Source organism: Sebastes umbrosus, chromosome 17, assembly GCF_015220745.1.
Source record: "Sebastes umbrosus isolate fSebUmb1 chromosome 17, fSebUmb1.pri, whole genome shotgun sequence".
NCBI lineage: Eukaryota > Metazoa > Chordata > Actinopteri > Perciformes > Sebastidae > Sebastes > Sebastes umbrosus.
In genome coordinates this window covers 27,814,938-27,842,521 of record NC_051285.1, presented here as the reverse complement: position 1 = coordinate 27,842,521, position 27,584 = coordinate 27,814,938, and the positions used below count along the sequence as shown (strand labels likewise).

Here is a 27,584-nt window from a genome sequence, read left to right as displayed (position 1 = left end):
GGCATCAACAGCTGCTTCGGTTTGGACTCTTGTTTCCACTACGGATTACAAATTGTTCCTCTCTTGATTTGTACACCTACTGCAGGTTAGGGATGTCACAGAGAGGACATTTTCCGACCAGTCAATAAACTTGTGACAACACCCGTGTTACCGATTACACCGGATATTTTATAAGAATAGATGACACTCAATATGTAGAGCGCTTACTTTGATCTTTAACGTTGGATGGCTGTGTGGCTGGTCTCTGGTGTTGTTGTGTAGTGTTGTCGATAGTGTTGTAGTACTCGAGATCGGTCTTGTTCTCCAGACCGGTCTTAAAAATCACTTTTTGAAGGTCTGGGTCTCGTCTTTGAATCAACCGAATTTTTACTTGGCCTTGTCTCGGTCTCAGAAAAAAAGAGGACTCTGGATTTTATTTCAAGACTGGTCAAGAACCACGACTGCGGGGATATCACTGAATTGCCGACACTGGAGCAGACACTTTCCCTTTCAGTTTGTAGCACCCGTCGTCCGACTATGTGTTGATAATACCGCGCTGATATGAGAAAATTAATTAAATGTTTTTTTCTGTTTTTATATATATATATATATTGGTGGGGGCAGTTGGAAAGTAATGTAATCGGTGAATGCCCAAACACTGTGTAACACCGACTACCGCAGCAAGCCTAGTCAGTAGGAGGACAGCTGTTAGCAGTCACTGTTGTTTTTTTGGGCAATTTTTAACATTTTATTTTGCTAATTTAATGGTCTGTTCTTCAACATCTTTCTCTTTGAATTAAGAGTTTTATTTTGACCAAATCACAGTTGTGGTGATTGTTGGAACAGTGGAAAGACTTACCAAGATGGTTTTGGTGAGTTTTATTTTGTTTCTGCCGACTTTGAATAAAATGTGTTTTACGATGAGTTAACAAGGCAGTTAAGCCGGTCTTAGTTTAGTAACAGAGAGAAACTTGAATTAAGAATAGTACTAATACTACAGTGGTGGAGCAAACTCGCCACTCAAACACATCTCCCAGCTGAAACACCTGTGCAAATATATTGGCAATCGGCGGTTGTAAGATTTTAACACGTCGCCCAACGGACTGACAGTTTCTGTTCAGAGGAAGCGTTAAACAGCAGTGGTCGTTGTAGACACACCTGGCGGAGATCTGCACTCTACCGAGTGAACTTTTTCTAGTTGTTTACCAGAGGTATGATCAATATATCCTGAGTTGATTTGTCAACAGTCTATAAGACTGCTTATCCCCTGTGCATGCGTAGAAGTGTGTGTGTGTGTCAATGTGGTGTGGGTGTGTGTCTGAGGGAGTTGAAGTGGTAACATGTAGTGGTTCATGACATATGACTGCCCTCTCCCACACAGCTGTGTTTGTGTGTGTTTGATCCAGTTTTGCTTCATAACAATGGTATTTGCATGATTCACTCTGTGATCAGCGCCCCTCCACATTTGCATACTCAGACACACACACTAGCCTCTTCCACGCTCACTTACACACAGACCCACACACACACACACACACACCCATACACACACACGTTTCCTGTCCTGTCATTATCTGCTCTGCTCTACCATGCTGCCACGCAAGATTGGTTAATCACAGGGCATGCATGGCTCAGCTCAAGGCTATACGAGCTGCTCGCAATGAATTAGCGCTGATGTTAAAGGTATTTTCTCCAGCTACTTTCTTCCCCCCACCAGGAACTTGCTACGTGGAAGGAAAAAAAAAAAACACAACTTGCCAGCATTCATTTCGGAGACTAGTGTGCAGGCAACTGCAATACACACACACACATATGAACATTTAACCTCTTCTACCGGACGGACCCGGTACCAGGTTTGGCTGAGCTGTGTGTTAAAATGCTGCCTTTAAAAACTTCATAAAATGCGGAGCTGGTCTTTTTTCCCCGAATAGTTTCTAAAAGACGAGGCCTTAACGTGTACTTACTCAGGCATAGTGTTACTTAAACTGGGGATGAATTCTCTGAGGTCCTAGCTATCCATAGAGTCCAAGATCATGCATATAATCCTGGTGGTTGTGGAGTTATTCTTGATTTATTTTGTCTGTCTAGGTGAACCACACCTTCCAGCACCCTAGGGTGGACTATTTTCTCAGATTTCCTTCACTGAAAAAGCTTCTTGCTGTGTGTTTAGGGGCTATATACACCCTGCTGCTGTCATAAGCTTTGAAACAAAGACATGTTTTATGAATATATACGACAGTAATAAGTAGCTTTGGGAAGGTTGTTCAGACTGAGACTCAAGAGGTGTGACAGCAAAGCGTGGCCTGTTTATGACACACATAATCCCAAATGCAAATTTGGCAAATTCATAAACATTCTCTATTTCCGACTGATATCCGTTGCCTTTGAGCCTGAGTTCCAAGGCTATTTGCTACGGCGACCCACGTTGTAAATATTCATAAGCATTATGTGCAGACTGAGGAGATCAATTGGATTCTGAAACGGCATGTTGACTTTCAGACCTGGCTGTGTGTCTGCACACAGATAACAACGGGGAAGCTGCATGTGACTGACGGAAGGGGTTCATAAAGTCAAAGGTAAACAAAACCGGACTTTTTGGACCATCAAATATAATATATATTATATATATATATATATATATATATATATATAGGATGCAGAAGTGTTTCTAGTTGTTCTGAATGGCTACACCCGTCACATTGGTGGGGATAACAGCACCCTTTTTCAGACAGTCTCTCCTGGAAGGCATTTATCAGTTGTTCACATCATCAGTGACAGAAACAGTTGTGTAAAGAGAGCTATAGAGAGAAGCTCAAATCCTGCTTACTTTCTCACTGCCACACAGCTGGCCAATCGACGTGAAGCGGGTGTAAATGATTGTTGGTTATCATTAAGTTACAGAAACTGTTGGACACAGTCCTACGCTGCTCTATTCCTCAAGTGTATTAATACTCCATCAATGCTCACTGTTCAGCAGAAATACAGTTTCCAGATTCCTCTGTTATCTTTAAACTGCTATTTGATGTTTCCTGTTGCTTTTCACAGTACATCACATGTATACCAACATGTAGATATGGAAGATCAAGTTCCCTACAGGCAACCTTTAATAAACCGAACTTTGCTCATTTAGTCATGGATATGTAATGTTGTAGTGAAATACTTTGAAACCACATTTGTAGGTACTTAAAACAAAGACACAGTTACCGTACCTGCCAGGCTTGTTTATGTACTTGTGTAGTCGGGCTTTGACTTCATCATATGTAAGGAAGGCCATGTAGCCGGGGTGTGTCACTGCCAGGAAGTTCCAGTTCCTCAGAATTGATCCCCATGGCTGAAAAAGACAGACTAAACAGATTAATATGCATTGTGCATGTTTTTTTTCATATGTTCAGCATAAAGTCACGTTGAGTCAGCGCTTCCGCCACAAATAGATGAGACGTCCAGATCCGATCTCAAAGATCGGGGGCCGATCAAGGCTGATTGTATCTGCTATCCTTGAGCGATTCTTCGTTTTATGTCAGCTGTCACACAAATACTGAATCCAGAAATTCTGCACAAATATCCTCTTGAAAGAACCATTGCCATCGGTCAGATAATCAGTTTACATAATATCCCTTAATTAAGAGCATAGGTTTAGGTTGTGGCTACCTTGTGATTGACAGGTTGCTACCATGGCGGAGTTGTACGTGTCTTCGTCTTTAACTTTGAGTGTTTTCAGTTCATGAAGGTTATTTATAACCTTTTTTGGTCGCCTAAAAATCTCTTATTCAGCTTTTGATTGTGCTTAGCTCCACCCTCTTGATTGGGACACTGACCCTGACAAAATAATTCCTCAAGTATTCACAATCTCAGTTTTCCTGTTCAGAGTGTGCATGCAAAGTACAAAAGTTCTGCCAAAGTAAAACACTGCTTTAAAGCCTCACCGCCCACACACCATCTTGAAGCCACATGGCCAGTAATCTGTCAACAGGAGGGAAGCTACACACACACACACACACACACACACACACAAGCACCAAAATAGAACCAAAAACATCAAACAGACCAAACATTTTCTACATTTATTTTGCTCCTCCACTGTTAACTTAGTGTATCAAACCCATACATACGGCTTTGATCCTGTGCTGCTGTGTCACACTGTTCCAGTCACTGTGCTGTTTTGATGTGAGTTAATTGGTAAACTAAGCCGTGGTGCAAAGCCACCGTCATTGTGACTCTGCATATATTCAAACATAACTTCTGCTGCTTAAAACCAAACAAGGTATGTGACTCGGCCTCCAAGAATTTCATTATTTACTTATTGTTTTTGACCACAGTACTGGGCCGGTATGGGCTGCGGTCGAAAAGTAAAAAAATGACGTCCTGATGTCATTTCCTAACCACTTTTCCTTGACCTGGATGGAAAACATCATGAGGTCAAGGAAAGATGTGAAGGAGAATTCAGAAGGACTTAAAGGAAAAGACAACTGTGGTGTTCAGAGAATCCGACTGCACTTACACTATAGGCTCCGTAATAATGATGCGACGGTGGCGGATGTTATGACGCAGGTTTGCCGTGGTAAAACTACAATTCGGAAACGAAGATGGACTACCAAAGACGCCGCTTCCCCCCCGTGCATTCTTAAATAGCTCCTTCAGTGACTTCAGTGCTTCACCTGCGGTGTGTTAAAGAGAGATACCACAGGTCCTTCTGCTGCTGGAACACTTTACATCAACATATAATGAAGGATTATCTGACCTTAAACCTGGACTCAGTTTAGCTCTCAAACAGGCACTGCTGCCTCTACTGCCTTTTACAATCAATGCTCTACTTAAGCCTCCTCTTCTAGATTATTCAGAGTTAAGTTTGCTTCCTTCCCATCTTCACCAACATGTGGTTGGATAGAGGAGTTTCCAGACTGGGACCCTCTGCAGAGAGGCCTGATATCTACATTATTCAGCTCAATTGAAGAAATGGTCTCCCTTTCTCTGAATCACTCTGACTACATTTAAGGAAAAGTAAACTAGCAAAGATGATCCCAGGATCAGATATGACGTGCTCCCGCTGTTATCAAGATGAAGCCACTCTGTGTCACATGTGGTGCTGTCGATCTCTGGTACAGAAACAGAAATTTCAGTTTTCATGTTTTCTGTTGTCGGTTTGTCCTCTGGGTTCTCAGAAAAAAAATTACTCCGGTACAGATTATGTTGAAGGGTGCCATTTCTAGCAGTAATTCAACAGCAGATATCTGGCTTATTATGTAAAAATGTAATCCACAGTGGAACAGATCCTAAAGACGTTTTTTGTGAAGAATTCCTTGAAAGGCCTCGCATGTAAACGCCAAAACCTGTTGTATCTGCATACAGTAAGAACCAATAGTTAAGTGCTATGTGTAAAAATAATTTGATTCTCATGTTTAAACCTTATTTTGACCAACCTGGAAGAGGCGTGTGAAAATGTCAAACTCAAACACGGAGATGTAGTCGTTGCAGGTGAGGTCGATGGTGGATTTGAGGGCCATGGCCTCCAGGCCCGAGCTGATGGGATGCACTTCGTGAAGGCACTGTCGGAACACTTTCCATGGCACTATTGTCCTGCAAGAGAGCAACGAGCCAAATCATAAAAAGCAAAGATGCAGCAACTTGCGAGACAAAAGATATAAATGTACATTAGACAAATGCAATGAAAGAGTTTCTGTACATCAATTGCATGACAACAACTTTGCAAATTCACATCTGATGTGAAGATTCATAGATGTGGTTGAACTTTTGTTCTACTCACACAGCTCTTATGGCTTTAGATTAGATAAAACTATGAACAGAAAGAGTTACACATTAAAGTGATGGTGAAGTCTGGTGGTACAAACTGAGGGGGCGTGAAGTTTCTCACCCACAACTGATAGAAATGTGCCGTTGGGAAACGAAAGTATCGGTTGGTGATGACATTTCTAGCAAATGTCAACATAAAAAAAGGTATGTGTTGTTGATGGTGTGATCAGCAGCCTCAGTGGCCAAACATATGCAAATAGCTGGAATGGTACAGGCTACAGTTACAACAACAACAACAGCAGCCAAAAACGTTTGTTACATTCTTCGTAGCTGCTTCATCACTAAATTCACTTCTGAGAGTTTTTGAGGCGAGAAATCAACTGTGTAGATTTTGAATATTGACAGTTTTACAATATTAGATGGCGAAGCGAACATTTGCTCTGATGTTTTCAGAGTTTAGAAGCTCCGCAAACTGCAGTGACAGCTAGCTAGTGCCTGCCGGGGTCACTACCTCGCCAGCCGGGCGGTCGCGCTCACAGACCCCGCTATGAGCTGGCTGGAGCTCTCTAGAGACCGGTCTGTAGACGAGAGGCTTTTATTTGCTTGTTGACGGACAGTTTGTTTAAATATCACAACACAAATGTGCGTTATAAATCAACGAGAACCTGTGTTTATCTGCCTTTTTGGAGTTGAAAAGCTCCACAATCGGCCGCGGGCAAAGCTTGCCAGCCGGCCGGCAGTGGCGAGGGAAGAGGAGGAGGAAAGAGACATACCTGCTGAGACAACATATTACTAGAATATCTGGAGGGAGATCAGTCCACTGTTTTGTTGCTCTAACTGAAAAAGCAGTTTGAGTAAATGTTGTGGATCAATGTTTTATATTTCCTGTCTCCCCTCGTTGATGATCCTGTTTGTCTGACTTCACTGTGAGCTGTTAGAATAAATAGTTTAAACCTGCAGCATCTTAAAAAGTAAACCAACAGAACATAAACAATTTGTATTTTTGTCCAGTGCTTTAAGAGTTGGTTTAAAGGCCTGGCTTAGCATACTGCAAAATACATCGCTTTAACCGCTTCGTACTGCATACTACTGACGAACGCAGTATGTACTGCACACTGCATACTGCGTTCGTCAGTAGTATGTAGTGGGCGGTTTCAGATGATGCCCAGCCGTGTGCAACACAACGAAGAGTGACATTTGATTTCTGAATCAGAGTACGCTACGAGGCCAGCTGATTGTTAATTCAGTGCTGGTACGATGACGGTAATAAACTAAATTGGACAGAAGCTGGTGATATCACAGCAGCTCCTGAGCTACTAGCTGAAACAGCTTTTAGTACCAGCACACAGTCAGAGTTAGAGGAGAGGAAAATGAGCTCAGAGGGAGGGAGACAGAAGGGAAAAGAGACACCACAAGGACAGCGAGATAGTAATGAGAAAGAATACTTGAATGCTTCATGACGGCAGAATCCCTTTTGATAATAATCAACTGCACTGACGGGAACATCTCTGTGTGGCTCACCACATGGCCGACCACAACTGTTAATATTAACTTGCCTGTATACATTAGCTCACTTCTGTGTCTGACGCCACCTTACTGGAACACACGTAGAATGATACCTTTAATTATGCATCTGTTGCAATCAATTGCAAACTGTACTTCAAGAAGTATAGCTGGTTATCCTGCACATATGATTTAAACAGCTCGATATATCACATGCAGATATTTAACACATAGAATTCATTGATCTGAAAGAGATCATGTGACATAGGTAATGGAGTTAGCTCATTTACTGAAGCTGACTATGCTCAATCTGTGATTGAATTATTCAGTATGACCTTGACTGGGTAATTTATGAGGAAAGAAACCCTTTTCACAGAGCTCCTCTGGTAAGTTCATGCAGGGTGTTGGTCTCCCAACAGTCCTTTTTCCGGATAGATGACAAGCATATAAGGCTACAAGTAGGGCTGTGTATTGGCAAGAATCTGGCGATACAATACAGGGTTTCACGATTGCGATTTTTTAATCTAATTTTAGGAAAACTGTCATAGTATAAAGAACTCACATGCATTAAATCTGAATAAAAAACATTGTTTTTTTCTTTTTACTTCTTTATGCAATCAGAAAATCGGGATCTGCATTTATCACAGTCCCAGTAACATCCAACATCATAGCACTAATTTGAGATAGTGCATCTCTTTGCAAACAAAATAAAGTATTGACTGAGTGAATCTTTGCGTGTAATTGCACGAGAAGCAGCCAAGATGAGGCAAAGCTTACTTTTCTCCAAAAAATTTCCTCCAGAAGTCGGCCGCATCAGCTTTGGTGATCCTGAAATTGTCCCCCTGGAAGTGTCCTCCGGGGAAAATGGCTTTAATTTCAGCCAGCATGTGGCTGAAGATCAGAGACAGCTTGGTCAGGTTCCTCCTGCAGAAAAGAGGCCAGAAGAGAGAGGAAACACTTATTACAGTTAAGCATATATGGAAATGATTTGACCTTCAGAATTCTGGACATATTTGCAAATTTAGGCCTACAAAGAAGAAGAACTGACAAAACACTTTAAATGTATTATTGTGGCGCTAAAAGATGTAATGAAAATGTTTGGGTGCTCCTAAATGAATAAGTAGGGCGCACCAGTGCAACCAATGTAAAAAGTTAATCTGGAGCCCTGCATGATGTAATGACGGTCACACTCCATCACATTCAGAGATCATTATGTGATAACTTCGAAACCAAAACCAGCTCTATCATTTCCCAGCCTGCAATGTCACTTCTGCAATTTTAAAATGTAATGTCACAGTGACACAGCTGCTCGAATCAACTCAGTGCTGATTGTTTAAAACCGATAACGCCTTGTTAACTGTCTAGCACAAGCCAAGATGTTTGATCAAGTAGATGTCATGTTAAGAGAAGTCACGTTGAGCGGTGCCAGTCAGAGTCACATCTGATGAATAATAACTGTAAAACAGAAAGAAAGTAGCTCCGTCAAACCGTACAGAACAATCCAGCAATGCAAAATACAAATAGACCACAACTCCATTCAGTTTTCAATAGGTGTATTAAACCAAGCAAGCAAAGCAATATTGGTGTGTGCATGAGTGTGCACGTGAAAGACTCATCCCACAGTCTCTGAGTTCAGTCCACTCAGTAAAGAGTCCGCTTTGTTTTCCCCAAAACCCCCAAAAAGTTAAGTTCCAGTTCAATCCTGTTCACAACCACAAAAAGAAAGACAACTCAAACGTCTGTTTGAATTAGAAATAGCAGCGTCTGTATTCACAGTTCAGTAACAGTGATTATTTACAATATATACAGGAGGCCCTCACCTCACGGTACCATCAATAGTCAGTCAGGTTTGCAGTGTCGGCCTTCACCAGGGCAGCTATCAGGATTTATGGACACACCCTTACTTAGCTAGTCAGGCTGCAGTTCTCTTTACATCTTTACATTAGCAACACGTGTTCTGCACATCTGACCACAGCTGGTATTGTAAAAATGGTGCCATCAGATGATCAACTGTTCTCATCTTGTAGTGTACTGTTTAGCTTAGCCATGTTGAGATCAAGTTGAAGAAATTCCGAGCACCGCCCACCAGCCGGTGGGAGCAAATATTTCCCTCCATAATTTGGTATTTTCTAATCCATTTCCATTCAATTCAAACAATGTACAATTTGCATTTAAATTGCATTAATAAAACACAGTGGAGCAATGCCACCGGAGAGAGATAATTAAAGACTTTCAGAACAGTGGAGTTAAATCTTTTTTCACAGCAGTTAGACTTTGATGAGGTATTGAAGTGTGTCGTGAGATTACTGCTGAAATAGCTGAGGTAGGGATAGTGCAGTTTAAGTTTACAGTCCAGCAGCCACATATAAATTAGCAATATTCCTAAATCCTAAAGGGAAGCAGGGAAGGACACTTCAGGAGAGTTATTTTTTAGCTTATTCTTTGGGAAGCGTTGGTGATTTCTCGTCTCCCTCTCCTCTGGGATGGGGATTTGTCTCTAGCTCCCTGTGAGATTAGACTGCATGCTCGTAAACACTTCAGGGTAACACACAGTAGACAGGGTGACTTTGCCCAAGATGTGAGTGTGTGGGACAAAGACAGCTCACTGGCTGTGGGGTGCTGATAACAAGCTTTGTGCGTGTGTGTGTGTGTGTGTGTGTGTTTGTTGTACCTGGAGCACATCATCCAAACTTTTAAATTCGTTTTTCAAACCTGCACACGACAGGCTATAAGTTTTGTTTACCCCACCTCCTCTGCGATTCAAGAATTACTCCACTGAATTAATCATCTTAAGTAGGTCTGTGTTTGGGGTGACACTGTGTCATTTTTTCCAATATCAATTAAAATTTCTTGTTTCTTCTGCTTTGGATTTAATCCAATTAACAAACACACGGACGCTCTACCTTCGACGTGACGAGCTCTCAGGGCAGCTCTACTTCTCCGTCCTCTCATGTTGGACTGAAGGCAGACTAGTGACTCGCTATCCTCCTCTCCAGGTACAAGTGGTATTTCAAGGGGCCAGGGCAAGCATGCTCATTTCAGTAGATATCTCCGCAACAAAATAAGCACCGCCCACCAGTCGGAGCACAGCCAATAGGAACGCTCTCTCTCTCTGAAATGACCTGTGATTGGTCAAAGTCTCCCATCACAAGCTAGATTTTTTTAAAGCCTGAAAACAGAGCCATGAGGAGGAGCAGAAGTCTAGTTTTCTCTCAGAACACTTGAATAACAATATGCTGAAAGGTTATTATGGATGTTTTGCCCAATGATGCCAAAAATATTCTACCTACTGAAGCTTTAAATCTGCTTTTAATGTGTGATCCATTAGTCCTCCCCTCCTTCTTCCTCTTTGATTGGTGTAGCTGTTCTTGTTGCTTTTATTCTCATTATTACCATGTCAAGTGCCTTTGAGTACTTTTTAAAGGCCTATACAAACAAAATGTATTATTATTATTATTATTATTGTGAAATCAGAGTGCACTTATTCTCATGATAAACCTGTCTTTAGTATATGTTGGACTGCTGATTCATGCTGAAGGTACTGAATAGCAGTGCAGTTCTCTGGCCTATACATCTGGATGGTATTTACAAAGTGAAGCAGGTATGATCTATCTTATGATTGAAATGTGTTCTGATAACAGACTACAGTAAAGCTCAATGTTGTTTGGGTGAAATTATTCACGACAAAGTAGCTGCGTATACTTTCTGTCCTTGACCACGCACACACGGCTTTTGCATGCGGTTAACACAACAACGCTGACAGTGGTGTGACTCAATCCACGACTGTGACTGAGTACAAGAAGCATAAGCTACTTAGAAAACACATTGAGACTCCAATTCCTTCAAACGGCAAACACCAGATGCATTCTTTCCATACTAGATTGATCAAGATGTCAAATAATCCAGAGGGTTTCCCGTGCATTGCAATTGCAGAGTAGTGACTGGAATAAAGTAAAGAGGGGAGCTGCAGGTTAAAGTGGGATGAGTGAGAATCACTGTTCTGTGCCTTGGCGGTAGCATACACCCCACTGTGTGTGTGTGTGTGTGTGTGTGTGCGTGTCTGCACTGACAAAGCCAAGCCCGTCTCAGTAATTTCATGCTCATGCTTTCATGCTCTCCAGTCAGCATTAGGTCTCTAATCAACCAAGGACCAGCCAAAAAAATCCTCCATTGGGATGCAGAGGTAAACACTGCCGATTCTTACACAATGCTTGTGATTTGAACTCAATTTCAAACCTCGTTGTGGAGCAGGGCTCAGCTCCAATTACTCTTTGCTTATTGCATCATGCTCTGCTCACTGACGATGAGACAGATAGATGTATTTTTGTAGAATCTCACTGGACAAAGGGCAGATTGTATGGTCAAGTCCTCTGCAATAACATCCTACTTGGTTTGGCTCGTTAATCTTCCATGAGTGTCCTTGCCATGCCCTGTGCCATTAGACTGGTTGTGTAATCTGTGCCCCAGGAAAGCCAGCCCATTCATTAGGGCTAATGTACTCAGAGTGTGTGGAGCCGGGTGTCCACAAACTGTTGGCTGACTAACACAGCTGGCTCTGTTATGTGCATATACAGTACATGTATATCCAATAAAGATAAAATAGAGCAAAACACCAGCCGATTAGACGGTTGTCAGGCTATTAAATGGGCGTTATCAGTCGCTGTAAGCCTCATAGATGTGGGTCAGTAGGGGCCTACTACATCCACTAGTATCATCTGTTCACATAGTAGATCACCGAAAGAAGGTATAAAAGAACACGACAGCGACCTCTTTAAGCAACGGTAGTTATTATGACGGGAGCAGAAGCGGAAGTCAGGCACTGTGGTTTAGATATTCTATAAGGAGTGGAGGTTGGATGATGGATGGGACACAGGACTTTCACCAAGGAGAGCAGAGTTCGCATCCCATGTGAAACCAACAATGTGTAGTTGTTTGTGTTCGTAATTATTTAAACCCAAAACACTATGCTTTTCCCTATACTTAACTTTTTTTAAGTTGTAGTTTTATTGCCTAGAACTAAAGAAGCCTTTTTGTTTGTGTTCAAAACATGACGTTTCATTCAGTTTTACAACATGTTTTAACGTGTTGCTTTTAACTTTCACTTTCACTTTTACAACGTAGTAGGCGTAGTAGGCCCCTATGGCATAGTAGGCCCCTATGGTGCTTATAGCGAGTGATAAGACCTATTTAATGGTCTGAAAACAGTCGAATCGGGTGAAAACACAAACTTGCTGAACGCAGCCTACATGGTGTCACTCCGTTGTTGTGGTGACACCTGCAGTGCAGCTCAACCGCCCACTACCTCTATTCCTACTGGTTTCCTGTCACCTCAGAGATATCACCAACCTCTGTCACAAACTGTTGTTCCTCCAGCTCACTGTAACAGTGAGAGAAGTCTCAAAATAATGCAGTTAATTGATAATGATGTACCATAAAAAGACTTTCCCATTTTGATAACCATTACCAACATTTTTTTTAAAATGTTTCGACCTGAATAAAAGCTACATGCTTTGATCCAATAGGACCAGGTGTGTTTGTGCAGCTGACAGCAGAGATACGGTGAGAGCAGAGTGGCCATAAGGGACTGTAATGGCTTCACAAAGGGACTATCAGAAACATGAGATGTCTATCAGATCTCTAACATGCTGCTGCTGCTGCTGCTGCCGCCACAAGGATGGAGGCTGGCGGAGGACAATCAGCTGCAATGAGGGCGAAGAGGAGAATACAGAGTGCAGAGGAGAAGGAGTGGGAGGGACGGTTGGGTGAAAACACACTGCGGGTCAAAGCAGAAAGACGGAGGAAAAATGGGAAGAGGGAGGGCACTCAGGAGTCGCTGATTTAATTGTTTCGTTGGATTGTTATTAGCATCAATTATTCAGGCAAATCATTTGTCACAGAAAAGAGCTACAGAACGCTGTCCATTAAGACAGAGAGACAGAGACAGAAGGTCGAAAATGAGCTGCTAAACAAGACAAGGTGGAAATCTAGTACATGGCTTGTGGTCAAATTGTTACACGGATAGTCGGTGGTGTCTATAATGTGAATTCATAATGAATGTTCATCTGCAATTTTCTGTAGTGGCCCCAGTAATATTAGTTTTAAAGTGTACTGAAGTAGCATATCACATATCACATATCACACATCACATATCACATATCACATATCACATGCATGTTTAGGTTGAGTTTGAGTCAGATAATTGATGACTGTCCGCGCCTCGCTGTAAAAGCCTGCTGACAACGTGATTGAGGTTCCTGCGGTGTTTCCTGTTGAATGAGAGGTTTGAAATCCGAGAAATCCGGAGACAACAGGAAGAAGAAATGGAAGCTGAGGATTACTACAGGAAACTAGATGACCAAGCATGTGAGGCCACACGAGAACTGCGGTTCTTAAACTCTCAGATCTCTAGAGCCAAGAGGCTCAGACAGGCAGAGAGAGAGAGAGAGAGAGAGAGAGAGAGAGAGCTTGAGGAGGCCACGCCAGTTTCCAGCTTTTTACAGATTAAAACGTCCTTCATCTCTACTCCCACTCAAAACACACCAGATGCAGCTGCACCATGTGACCACGTCTTGAAAGACAAACCAGGGCGGACGAAGTTGAAGTCTGGGAGAACTGGGAGATAGTAAATCCAATCCATTTCTACTGGTGTCACAGGTACCCTGCTGCCTCCGCCCTGCCAGATCTTCAGGCTGTCACCTCCACTGACGTCCAGCCAGACCTCCTAGTCCTGTCACCGGTCTCTGCTGTCCGGTCGCCTCCAGCAGGGTCCCATCTCCGTGGCCTTCCTCCAGTGGGGTCATCCACCCAAGGAGCTTCCGTCAAGTCGTCCTCCAGAGGTGCTCCGCCCGTCCTCATGCCTGTCCTCTAGAGCGGCTCCACACTGTGCTGGTGGATTTTGAGGGAATATTGAACTCCAAACCATTGGGATACATCACCTCCAACGTGGCCGATCTGACCCAGTCACTCAAAATATCCTGCTCTTTGGGTGGCAGGGCCGACTCTCTTCCTCAAGCTTAGTACATCAACACCGACTTGATTGGGAAGAGGAGATGGCGCCATAATCAAACCCTTTCTGGTCATTTCTGGTTGAGTTTCATCCGGCATTATGAACCCGACCTGCACCCTCGACCTAAGTGGCAGAAGAATGCCACCAACCTTCAGTGTGGACAAGAAGTGACGATCATGGATCCTCGACTTCCTCGCTCCCTCTGGTCTGTTGGACAGGTGACCCACGTGCATCCAGGGTCAGATGTCCAAACTGTGGAGGTCAAGGTCAAGACTCATTCCTATCTCTGTCCAGTTGCCCGGATTGTCATATAATGTGCAAACTCATCATAATGTAGGCTACACTTCCACAGCTTTAAGACATTCAACTACATTTAAAAGTTTCATGCAGGTCACTGAATTTCTGCAAAAGTTTCAGAATAAAAACCTTAATAGGAAATGAAGGGATTCTGTCCACTTAAATGCTACGGGGCTTTTAATCTGAAAGGGATACAGGAAGTATTGAGTTTGTATTATCAGCATGATGCAGTAACAAAAACTTAACAGGAAAAAGAAGGAAGCTTCAAACTAAAATATGACCAAATATACGTATCAAATAGGGCTGGGCAATACGGCCAAAATCATTGACATTTTGATATCGTTTTGACGGTTTATATCGTCATATTGCCCAGCCTATGAGTGTAATAAAGTTTAAGTTTTTAAGCTGGGCTTCTTCCTGAGTGCTTCCTATTAGACTCTCTTTTTAACTCTAACGGTCTGTTCCCTACTGTACGTCTCTATTTCCAGAGAGAGGGAGGAGAAATCTGTGATTTACTCCTCTTCACACGTCCATTATATAATCAGAGCTTCTGAGTCAGGATGAATGGGCTAAAAAACATCTTCATGAACACAAACTCTTGTGGTTTTGTATTTTTCCCCCATTCTTTATCTTTCTTGTGCTTTTTATTGCTCTTGATTGATGACCTCAGCTGCAGGGCCGGCCCTATAAACACAGAAACCTGTCCCTGACTGACTGAGCCAGTGATGAAGTTACACCACTGGTCAGTCGAGTGTTGGAGGTTTTGCTATTTGGCGTAGAGGGACTCATACACTGAGATGGTGCATCTCTTTGGAAATGAAATAAAGTATCGGATGAGTTCATCTTCGCATGTAAACTATTAATTAAAAATCGATACAGGGTTTTTGAAAAGCGATACAGTATCACAAAACAAAATATTGCGATGCTCGATATTTTCTTCCAACCATACCACTAACACCCGCTAACATCTGGCTTTTGTCTTCAGTGGGAAAGGTTACAATCAGCATTCATTCCTGGGACAAAGGTCATAGGAACTTATCGGCTCCAGCTCCGATCGGCAGTGATGGAAACATGACGTGACTGGGTACACGCGCTAATTTCCTCCCCCTATTCCTTTGAAATGCTTTGTGATCTGCGTCGAAGTGAATATTTAATAAAATAAATCAACAGGGATCTGGACAATTATTATGATTTATTAACGTACAAAGCCACCAGACTCCAGTCAGACAATGGTCATTTTACCTTGCTGATCGTCATAAAACACACTCATCAAAACCATCTTTGTTAGACTTTCCACTGTTCCAACAATCCCAAACTCTGGTTTGAGATATATATATATACAAAAATAATTAACCAGCGTAACATCTTACTAACTCTGCTTCTGGTGCCGGCTGGCGCATCCATGTCGTCGAATAGGACACACCAGGAAAAAAAAGCACACACAGGCCAGTGCAACGTCACGGCGTACTCGTAATGGGAAAGGAGTTTATCGCCTATTTTTAGCGGGTTTCCCGTTTTTAAAATGTGTCAAATGGTCCTTTTATGGGTGAAGTATTCCTTAAATGTCATGAGTGAGTTGGGTTTAAGTTCGAGTCATAGAGGAAATACTCCTCCGTGCCCATTCCACACAATGTGTGTCAGCAGATTGAGAGAAAACCTTAGTCAGAGTGCAGTGAGTAAGCCTAGCAACGACCCTCACCACGCACCCACACACACCTCCCCCGTGCTCTGAGCCTCTTGGTTCCTGACTGAAGCGCTCTGGCTTCCTCCTCTGCTGCTCCGCTTCCTCCCCAGATGGTTCTACTTTCTGGAAGCTTACTCATCTCAGCCAGGCTCAGGCCTTTAAAGCCTTCCACGGGAACGCGTGACATCATCACTTCAAAAGCATGACTGTTCGCGGTGACGTACCGGCATGTGAGGACGCGTACGAGATCGTTCTGCAGAACTGATACCGGATACCTAACTACATTCCACATTAAATATCATGCACGTAGATTCAAGAGATCAGAGGACTGCCAAGAAGTGCCAGTATTGACTAAATATGAGACTAGGCTATAAAGACTATAAAGAGTATTAAATGAAAGACAGAAAAAAAGTCACCAGGAAACACTTCCTGTCCTTTCAGCTTAGTACTTCAAACCAGAGCTGTGTATTGGCAAGAATCTGGTGATACGATATGTATCATGATACTAGGCTAACGATTCAATAAATTGCAATACTGTAAGCAAGGCGATATATTACTTTTTTTTAAATTACATTTTAGGAAAACTGTCATACAGAAATAAACCTTTTTAGAATAGGCAACACATTTATACTGCATGCAAAACAATTGATTTTGCCCCAAACTGCATGTGATTATCATAAAGTGGGCATGTCTGTAAAGGGGAGACTCGTGGGTACCCATAGAACCCATTTACATTCACATATCTGGAGGTCAGAGGTCAAGGGACCCCTGTGAAAATCACCATGCCAGTTTTTCCTCGCCAAAATTTTGCGTAACATAGGAGCGTTATTTATCCTCCTTCTTAACAAGCTAGTGTGACACGGTTGGTACCAATGGATTCATAAGGTTTTCTAGTTTCATATGATGTCAGTACCTTCACTCTATAGCCTAAACCGAACCCGCTTCAACCTCCGAAAGATCAAATTGCGGCCGGGCCCGACGGCGAGCAGTCAGACACATCACTTCCATCTGTCCTCCTACAGCCTGCACTGGTAAAAGGAAAGTCCAACTAAGCTCTGAAAACAGAAAGTTACTGTATGAATGATTGTGTCTGCATCCCTCCGTGCCAAACAATAAGTAACTAAGTAACTTCACTAGACTCTCTAAATATTGATAATCAATTATTAACATGAGGTGAATTGAATGTCACTTTTACAGTGTGATATGACTTCTGCAATAGCTTGGTATGTTAAAAATGAAGGTATATAAATTGCTATTTATTATGAAAATATGACAAATGTGACACCTGTAGCCGGAGCTGGTTCCAGGTCTCTCAGCTGCACAGTGATAAAGTTTAAGTAAAGAACAGTAATCTTATATTTAACCACAAACAGCAAACTCTGTATATACTTCGGGGAAAAAGAATGTAAAGCAAACATCAACTAGTTGGCTGTCATGTAGATGCTAGAGATACGAGACCTCCTCTCCTTGAACTGGAAAGGCTTGCCAGACTTCTATTCATCATGATTTCTAAAGGTTTCCTGATGAATAATTCCAAATGATGACTTTGGTGATGTATAGCAAACACTGTCAGGCTTGCAGAGGCTCAACCTCTAATCAGAAATATTTAAAAGCAAGCCTTCATACTTCCCCTACATAATCATTAAAATAATTCCCCTGATAAACTGGCAATTAGACTAAGCACTGAGCTGCACTGTGTACCTTGGTACTTCCAGAGTCAGCGAATCACAAATGAGTTATTTGCTCATGATATTCAAGTGATGAAGTAATCTAGAAAAGACCTTTTCCTCATTTATTACTGAGCAGGTTCCTCAAACATGTTCCTTTGCACAATCAGACGGGAGCAGACGAGTGGATGGATGGAGGGAGGGAGGTCAGATTGTCTTTTATCTGCTGCACTCTGCTTCCTGGCAAAAGAAGTGCACTTTTAATCCAGCTGATTTAGAGACAATCACTTTAGGAAGCTGCTAAAGCCACGCTTGTCATGCCGGCTATAAAACGCTCTGCTGAGCACATCACTTCAGACGTGCTCTGTGGCTGCATCAGAAGGGCATGAAAGAGCCCAGCCACATGCCCTCACAAACACACACACACACACACACACACACAAACACACACACACACATATATATATATGATAACATGTGTATGCTATGCTAAGAGTCAAAGCTAAAGTAGCAGGCCTTGTTAGTTGCCATTTATCTGCAAAATGAGCAGAAATGTAATTTCCGCATCTGTCATAAAACACAACATATTATATATTTATATTTTTGTGAATGACGACTGACATCTATTGTTATTGTCTTCAGGGTGAAGAGAAATCTCCTATCGTTAAAACAATGTTTTTATATCAATATTTACAATGATGCACAAAGCTTGATTTAATTTAAATGGCTTAAAAATATTATAGACATTCAAAAATGTATAAAATGAACATTATTGTGATGTTGCATACTCTGACTCGGTTAATTAAAATTCATAGATTTCTAATGCAGAGGCAGATGTCTCATTCAGTGCTCAAGCTGGCTGCCGGTACTCTTTTCTGCCCTCTCCATATCAGGTTGTCTGGGTGATTCATAATCACGCAACGCCGGTGAATTTGCACCGAGACTCATGAGAACATTAAAAAAACAATGTGGAGAGCGTCCAGACGAGCCAACGCACGGCACGGAGGTGAGAACAAGGGTGAGAACAAGGGTGAGAACAAGGGTGCTATAATCAATACAACGTTCACATACTTTTTCTACAATAATTAGTGAACTGTTTTTCTCTGAATAAATATAATTATTGAAATATTATTTAAACTTTTCTGAATCTGCTCTTTTGATTTACAGAATAGGATTTTACAGGGCAAAAACTTCCAGAAGAATTAAATGTTCAGACGAAAGCTGTAATATGCATAAATAATAAAGTAATTGCTAAACTTTTAGAGCGTTATAAATAGTCATATTTTAATAATGTAAAATTGCATAATTTTAAGTCAAAAACAGTCCCTCCAAACCCAATTTCTCCTAGTAGACTATCTTTTATTCAATGTAGCAATTAAGACATGTACATAGCACAGCGCAGAGTAAAATGTAACTATACTCCATTTAACCCATCCTAGTAGATATATTAGGAGCAGTGGGCAGCTACTATACAGCAGCCGGGGAGCAGTTTTTAGGGGATCGGTGCCTTGCTCAAGGGCCCAGGGACTGCTCTACCGGCCAACATGTGAATAAGGGGAGTATACCGGCACTTCAAGCACTGGTGCCATTTAAAGAACAACTTTATGTTTTACAGCTCAGCCTCAGCAAATTACATATCATGCAGTGAATTGATCCTTTGCAGCAGTGAGTTATGAGAGCCAGAGCTCTTGTGTTTGTCAATGTCATTTTATGCTGTGGTTGCAAGCAGCAGGTCTCTCTCTCGAGAAGAGATTTTATCTGAGAAAAGATGAATCTGTCTGAATAAAGAATGAAGTGCCACCGTGCATTGTTGACTCATCTTCTACACTGATCTCTTTTGACAAATGCAGAGAGTCACTGCCAAGGTGTTATGGTGCCAAAGGATTGTTCTACAAAAGGTTTAATTAAAAAGGATCTTGAAAAAAATGTCAAGGAAACCAATTTGCCTAATTAACTAAAACAGCCTGCAGACTCACACGAGGGGCTCTCGGGCATTTTGATTCAAAAGAGGCTACAAAAGCAAATTGTTTTTCAGGCTTAAGTGGCAAATATAACGTCAGGGTCAAAGACAATTAACTCAAAGAGACATGAACATTTAAAGTAAGGACAGGAACTTTTTAACAAGAACAGTAGTTTGCTATCTTCTTCCATCCTTTAATTTCCTAATTAATATTCCTATCACATCCATGTCAATGTCTTGCTCAGCTTGTGAAAAAGAAAGATGCATTGGGGCGGGGGGGATCAGGTGGTCAGATGTGGAGGCTAGGACAATGAAGGCTGGGGGCTTGGGGGGTGATGCGTGAACATCAGATGGCTCAAAACGGTGTGCAGCCCTGAACAAAGCTTTGTGGGGGTGATCACAGCAGTTAATGAAGCGTATGAAACAGACCTGTGCTAGACAAAGACACAGCAGGACACATATGGGTACCCACGTCCCCGGAGACAGATGTGAGATCACTTTGCTACTTCCTCAAAGACAGTTTGCTTCTTTCATGCATCTTTTGTCAGAGGATATTGTGTGTAAAACATGAGTTATACACTTTCCCTGATGAAGCACGGCTGACTACTGAAAAACAGTAAATTCATCAAATCATACTTCAAAATAGGGAGGATTTGTAAATCAAAGATTTGAGTTTCAGAGACTTTGTGTCCTGCATTCTGGTGACTTTTAAAGAATGAAAATAGCAAAATAATAAGCACACTGCAACAGCATTTCTATGTTAAGTAGACCCCGGCCTACTCTGAAATTTACTTTAATTCTCAGAAGAGAGAATGATACGTGACGGAAACGGAAGTTGTAATTCCACCATTTGGCCACTACGTAAAATTTGCTTCATAGTCCGGCGCTCTTCCTGGGGGGGTGGGGCAGCTTTGTTGAAAACGAGACCCCTGGTTGAAGGACGGTCTTCCGGTTCACCAGGAGGGATGGTGCAGTATGAGAGCATGTGTCAAAGCAGTGGAGGAGACAAAGAAGCTGCTAAACACGTCTGAGTCACTCTCCTTCAGCAGACGATGCTTGTGGCGTCCAGCAACACCTGCCCACAAAGTAACAGCTCGCCCTAATGTAATGAAAGTCAATGCAATAAAGTCAATAACACCAGTCAATAATGAAATCCTGCAACAGTCGTACTAAATTGTTTTTGCCAGTAATGCAATAATGTGTCCACTTTTTAATAAAACCGAGGTGAAATCAAACTCAATATTCAGTAAAGTTTTAAGTAATTTAAGTAATTAAATAACCAAATTAAAAAGTGGCAGCAAGGACCTCCTGTTAGGTTTTAATCTATTAAAGCAGGAGCTTTCCTTTCTCAACTAATCATGCTTTAACTTTCTCTCACTGCTTATCAAAAATAATTCAGTCCTTCTATCAGGACGGCTGAGACATCCTGCATGACTCTGAAATGCAAATATGAAAGATGTTAAACGCAGCGTATTCCTACCTGTTTAAACCTGCCGAAAATGTGAGAGGCAGAGAGTAGTGTGCGTTAAAGGGAGTCGTAGTATCATGTGACTTCCAAACAAAAACTGCTAAATTACAATGTACGGAATAACTGATCACGTGATCAACTTTGACAGTCAGTTTTGAAAAATCCTTAACATTTTTTGGATTTCCTTTTTTACTGTAAGTACAAAAGCAATGTGTAGTGTTTACTGTAAATACTGTTAACACACAGATAGATCAAAAAATCTGCTTTCTGAGCTCAACCAGAGAGGAAATATATGAACAGGATGTAAAGTGCACGGGGATTTTCCCTCTGCTCTGCACATGGCAACCAGAGAGAATCACTGGAGCCTCTTTCACACCCGACATTATCTCTTGCTCTTCTCTCGCACGAACTGTTTAACAAATAAAGAACTAAATTCACTTTCATGGTATCAAAAACAAGACGTATCGTGTCTTTCAAAACATACAGTGGTTTATAATGAGGCAGTCCACTTTCTATGCTTTTTTTGGAGCATTGTTTTTGCAGAGTACTTTACTATCATCCATAACAATTTGACTACTTAGTAGTTTCCACTCATCCTGTCTCATTCTCCTGACATCCGCTGCTCCAGTCAATACTAATTGATCATAATGTGTTTTAGGTCATTGCTAAAGAGGAAATCATGCAAGCTCAAAGCAAATTTCGTTGTGATAATCCCAAATAAATGGTTGATACAAAAACGCTATTATATAAAGTGGCAGTAGGCAGAATATTTTTGGCATCATTGGGCAAAACATAATAATAACCTTTCAGTATATTGTAATTCAAGTGTTCTGAGAGAAAACAAAAGTTCTGCTCCTCCTCATGGCTCTGTTTTCAGGCTTCAAAAAATCTAGCCTGTGACGGGAGACTTTCACTGGTCATTTCAGAGAGAGAGCGTTCCTATTGGCTGTGCTCCGGCTGGTGGGCGGTGCTTGGTATTTCCTCAACTTGATCTCAACATGGCTGCCGGGTCACAAACTTTCTCATTTTACAACTAAACAGTACACTACAAGATGATTCTGAAAACATCTGAGGTGAGAAATAGGCATTACAGTAACAGAATATTGATTCATATTTGATCAGCGCTGCAGAGTTTGACCGTTTGATCAGAGGTTGCAAGTGATTGACAGCTGCTCAGAGACGGCAGACTCCAGATCAGCTCTGACTGGTTGTTTTCCTCCGGTCTGTGAAATCTTGCAGATGCCATTAGGAGGACACCGGAGGACACAGAGGAACAGGATTTTGTTCAGATTACCTGTCTCATGCACTACTGTCAGGATATAGTGACCGTTTTGTAAAAATAACTTTTTTTAATCATATTTGCTCCATTTCTACCCACTGCAGCTTTGATAATGGCAAACTTCCTGTCAGCAATTGCAGTAATGTGACATTTTTTAGCATAATGCATCACAAGATGAAGAATTCAGCAGCATCGGCTGCTACACACAGATAACCAAAACACACTGCAACGTACATTTTCTGCTAAATATGCCGCTGCTTTCTGTTCTCCTTCCAACTCTCCTCTCTTTCACTTCTCCGTCTTCACCTCCCTCTCTCTCTTTAATCCGACTCAGTCAGGCTCGCATCTAACACATCACCATCACGGTGGGCTGACTTAAGTAAAGATGACATGCCAGACGGACGGTTACAGGGCCACAAACCAAAATCAGTGTTTGATATGTCGCAGCTTGCAAATTAGACCGTGGAGAGGATAGAACTGCTGGGTGTCCTTCCTGTAACCCTTGCAACGGGCAAACCTCTCACTTAAGATCACCATCATCATCATCATCATCACAGTCATAGACACATATACATAGACGCCGCATTGACTCCTGCCTCCTCATGATCAAGATCATGTTGGAGTTAATTGGAGTACACCTTAAGTAAGATATAGTGAGCTCTAGAACTAAGAGGTATATCACCACACAGTTTTAGATCTGAAATTCAATGTATGCCAGATATGAGTGAATTGTGTATTTAAATTGATGCTGTGGGCAGTAAGATGATACACATCTAAAGTACAAAGCTGAGCTATAGATGAAATGTAGCTTCATTTAGTTTTGATGAAACTTTCAGTTCTGTCATCTCTTGTTTTACCACCGTGACCATCGTTGTCAGTGAGTAAGAAAACGAGCGCAGCGATGCCAGAGACGACTCACATCCTGTCTGTTATATTATTCTAAAACAACAGTGACAGCTGAGCTGAATAGAGGGCATCCTGCAGCATCTACTTGACATGCTTAACCCACAGAATACTGCACACATGCAGCCTTGGAACTAGGGGCACCTGAACGAAGAAGAGCATTTTAATGCTTAAATCATCAACAGAACAGTAATCTATTAATCTACTTTCACATTGTCTGCTTTACCCAGTGTGCCTGGAAGGCGTCACAGAACAATCATCTCTCCACTACGCTCTGCTGCGGCCAGTTACCACTACGAAGGGGGCCCGGCTGCAGCTCAACAAAGTCATGACAGTCGGCTGTCCTGGCTCCACGTTGGTGGATCAAACTTCCCGTTGACATCATGACAGCGGAAACTCTACCCATCTCCTGCCACAGACTGAAAACTCATCTGTTCAGATTGCACCTTGGTCCAGCGTCCAGTTTAACAAATGTAATCTGTAATCTTTGGTGTTCCAGTGAGAGGTCAAAGCAGGTCAAGTCAGTTACCCTCTGTATGCCATGAGCACGGTCACCCTCCATTGTCATCGTAAAATCAAAATCAAAACGTTCTCTTACCTGTCCTGTGACTGCTCCTCATACATCCTTTCCTTTCCCTCTTTGAAGAGCCGGATGGCCCGTTTGGATTTCCTCATAAGGCTGTCGATGTAGATTTTAAAGTACTCGTTCTCACTGAGCAGCGTGAGTCTCTGGTTCTCTTCATATTTGCCCAGTGTAAGTCGCAGGTGCTGGTAGGCGTCGGGTAAGATATCCAGGATGTACGGCGGACTGTTTTTCAGCTGAAGTCTGGGATTTTGGCAGAGGCGGACCTGTGGCAAAAGAAATCCATTAATGACCGCTTGCTTGATGCTCCAGCATTTACCAAAAGTGAGCAAGCATTTGACAGAACAGCCAAGCAGGATCACATGGACATTTGATGGCATCTTATATGCAGATTTTTGAAGCTCTAACTCTGCTCAAAGGCAAACTGAGGTCAATAATAAAAGAGTATTATAGAAGAGTACATAAAATAAAGAGCATTATGCAAATTACTTCATTATCCTTATTGCATTCAACACACATCTCCACCTCGGCCAACTAACTAGCAATGTTAGCAGAAGGCCTATCACTATTTACCATCTGGTTGTATTAGGTTTAACAAATCAATGTTCATGGACACATGAGTTATCATAGATATGTGCATATATTTACGAGCCTAGACGTGTAACATTAGAGGATATCAAACATATACTTGAATTAAGTGAATCAGAGAATGATCAGAGAATACATGTGCACCCCATTTATCATTAGCTCCACCTCTGCGTGTGCATCTGCTACCATCTGGCAGACAGGCCTGATGCATTTATCACTCCAGACTTACAACTTTGTCCATGAGTTTCCAGGTTTTTTCGACAGTCCGCCGGTCGGCAGCCGCTTGTTTCGGCGGCCCCACCGCATCCTGGATGGCATCGATGATGCCTAAAATCCGCCCCTTGCTTCGGTTGGGTCCTCGTCCCCCGGGGTTGCGGCCACTGAGAGCAGTTGCCATTTCCTAAATGCACTGAGCCGAGAAAAGGAATTACAGACGGTCAAATTTTGAAGCTTTTTTTGGCTGCTTGTCAATTCCTCCACTTTTACATGAAACAAAAAGAGAGCTGGATCTGTTTAGTTTGTTAACAAAAGTACGTTCCAATGAACTGAACCAATAGTAGGATGAATGAGCCTACTGTGGGACATTTTTTGCATTTCAGATTTCTGGAATACATTGTGATATGAAGCCAATTAAAACATTAAATCCAAACCCAGTCCCACTCTGAAATGCCCCAGGATGTGTCCTAATCAAACCAAGAAAAGGAAATGCAGATATCACACTCATAAAAGAAATGGTAGACATATCAGTACTCTAATGCCAAGTTGTTTCAGACAAATCTTGATTTTCTAATGTGGGACAGTCATGTCTCACATAACACCAGCTTGTGTTAACCAATATCTTTATTGACTTTTTGTTTGTTTGAGGAAGACGTACACCCTCTGGAGCTTAGGTGTCCCCCGTTAGATAACTCACTGTTCAACAGATACCTGAAAGCTCTCTTTGTGTTTGATTGACGCCTAACAGGCCTGTTTGTAAAAGGAAAGGACCGCCAGAGGTCTTCGAAGGTGTGCAGAGGGTCTTCGGTTCATTTAGTGATCTTATTTGATTTACTAGAGGTCATCAAAATACATCAAATCACATAACAAATGTTTATTATAGTCCTGTGTGGGCTTCATGTCTGAATCTTTGATGCATGCTATTGTCTTCCCTCGGGAGTGTTGTGGTCCTCTGATGATCACACATAATAATAATAATAACTCATGATTTAACTGCAAAATGAAACTAACCATATTGCACGTAATAAACTGCTGATTATAAATTTTTTTATTTTGTGGTTAGACTAAGGATTACACTGGTTATGCTGTGATATATGGAGGACCACAACAGTCACATAAATAGTAATGAAGCATTTAATTGATTAATAACTAATCGTACAGTAAAAATAGACATTATATGTACCGTACTGTATATATTGTTCCTATTTATATATTTCCTTCTATTAAAATTGTTTATATATTGTTTCACTTTTGTTTTTTAATGTGTTGTATCTTGCTTTTTGTTTTTACTGATGCTTCTTGTTTCTGCACTATCCTATCCTGTGGGACTAATAAAGGAATATCTTATCTTATCTTATTAATACATTTGTAAACAAATATATATATACATATATATATATTAATCTATGAATAAATTGACTAAATTCTTTATTTGACATTTTAATGGGCAATTAAAAGAAAAAAAATTACAGATGAAATATGAATCCATCAATAAATAGTTCAAATTAAAAAGGGATTCACAAAAACAGTTTAAAATACATTAATGAATTCATAAGTAAATAATGGAATTTAAAATTATATTTGTTTTAAAAAGAGGAATAAATAACTGGATGCACAAATTGAATTAAGAATACAGGTTTTATAATTATACATTAGCATTTCCCTTAATAATGACATTATTTATTCATTAATTAATTAATGTATTTTACTTAATTACTGTTTTATGGTCTTTTTGTAAATACCTTTTTTTCAATTTGAACTATAGATTAATATTTCATTTTTATAATTGAATTACTTTGTAATTTAGTGTATTTATTCAGAGATTAATTAATATAATATTTATTATTTTTATTGTGCAATTAGTTATTAATCAATTAAATGCTTTATTGATATGTCTGTGCCTCCTGTGGTCCTCCATAGTGATCTGCTGGTATTACTGGTGTTATATTCTGTTGTTACTAGTAGTGTTGCTGTTCTGGCTGCAGGCTGCTGTACCATCCTATGACCTCCTACATTGTGTGTTTTTTCGTGGGTAGCTTTCTGTGAAGCCTCTCTGGCTCTCTGCTCGCCTATAGATCCTTTAACAGTCTCTCTGGTGTTTTAAACAGGAACTCATCGATCATTTAGAATAAAACACACACAAAGTGTGAACTTACCAAACCACCAGGGACTGTCTGCTGGGATCCTGCTGCTGAACTAAGGTCCACATAAGGCGAATAAAAAAAAAAAATTAAGGAGTGTCCAAGAGTCCAGAGAGGAGAGAGTGAGAAAGTCTCCAGCGTGTTTTAATCCCTTCACTTCACAATAAAGCCTCCATATGATCACAGACGTGTCTCACGAGAAACACTAGAAGCTGTTGCGGTCGGAGGAGTTGGATCAACGCGCAGCTCCTACAGAAGGTTTAGTGCGTCCACATCTCTGTCAAGTTAGACAGCAGGCTTTAAACACATCACATCCTGCTGCACATTTCAAAATAAAGCCTACAAAATCATTTATCTTCTATTTTTTTACTTTTTCTGTAAAGAATAATGCAAATTTGTGGATATTTGATTTTGGGTATAAGAATAATGTATGCATGGTTGGATGCTGTGTATTGTATATATGTATATATGTCTATATATATGTATATGTGGTATGCAATGTGTGCATGTAGTGCAATGTGCGATGTATGTATGTGTATGTGTGTGTGTGTATATATATAAA

General features: G+C 41.3%; 1 protein-coding gene across 1 annotated transcript in view; it reads right to left on the bottom strand.

Annotated features, from left to right (window-relative positions):
- The window catches only part of cblb (Cbl proto-oncogene B, E3 ubiquitin protein ligase), a 53,533-nt gene extending 26,239 nt beyond the window's left edge, over positions 1 to 27,294 (bottom strand). Inside the window, exons 1-6 of the mRNA XM_037749488.1 lie at positions 27,038 to 27,294; positions 24,895 to 25,074; positions 24,093 to 24,343; positions 8,008 to 8,154; positions 5,397 to 5,553; positions 3,189 to 3,310 (exon numbers count right to left, since the gene is read on the bottom strand). Of these exons, the coding sequence (XP_037605416.1) occupies positions 3,189 to 3,310; positions 5,397 to 5,553; positions 8,008 to 8,154; positions 24,093 to 24,343; positions 24,895 to 25,062 (845 nt within the window). The 5' untranslated portion in view covers positions 25,063 to 25,074; positions 27,038 to 27,294. The remainder of the gene's footprint in view (positions 1 to 3,188; positions 3,311 to 5,396; positions 5,554 to 8,007; positions 8,155 to 24,092; positions 24,344 to 24,894; positions 25,075 to 27,037) is intronic.
- Between the last annotated feature and the right edge of the window lie 290 nt (positions 27,295 to 27,584).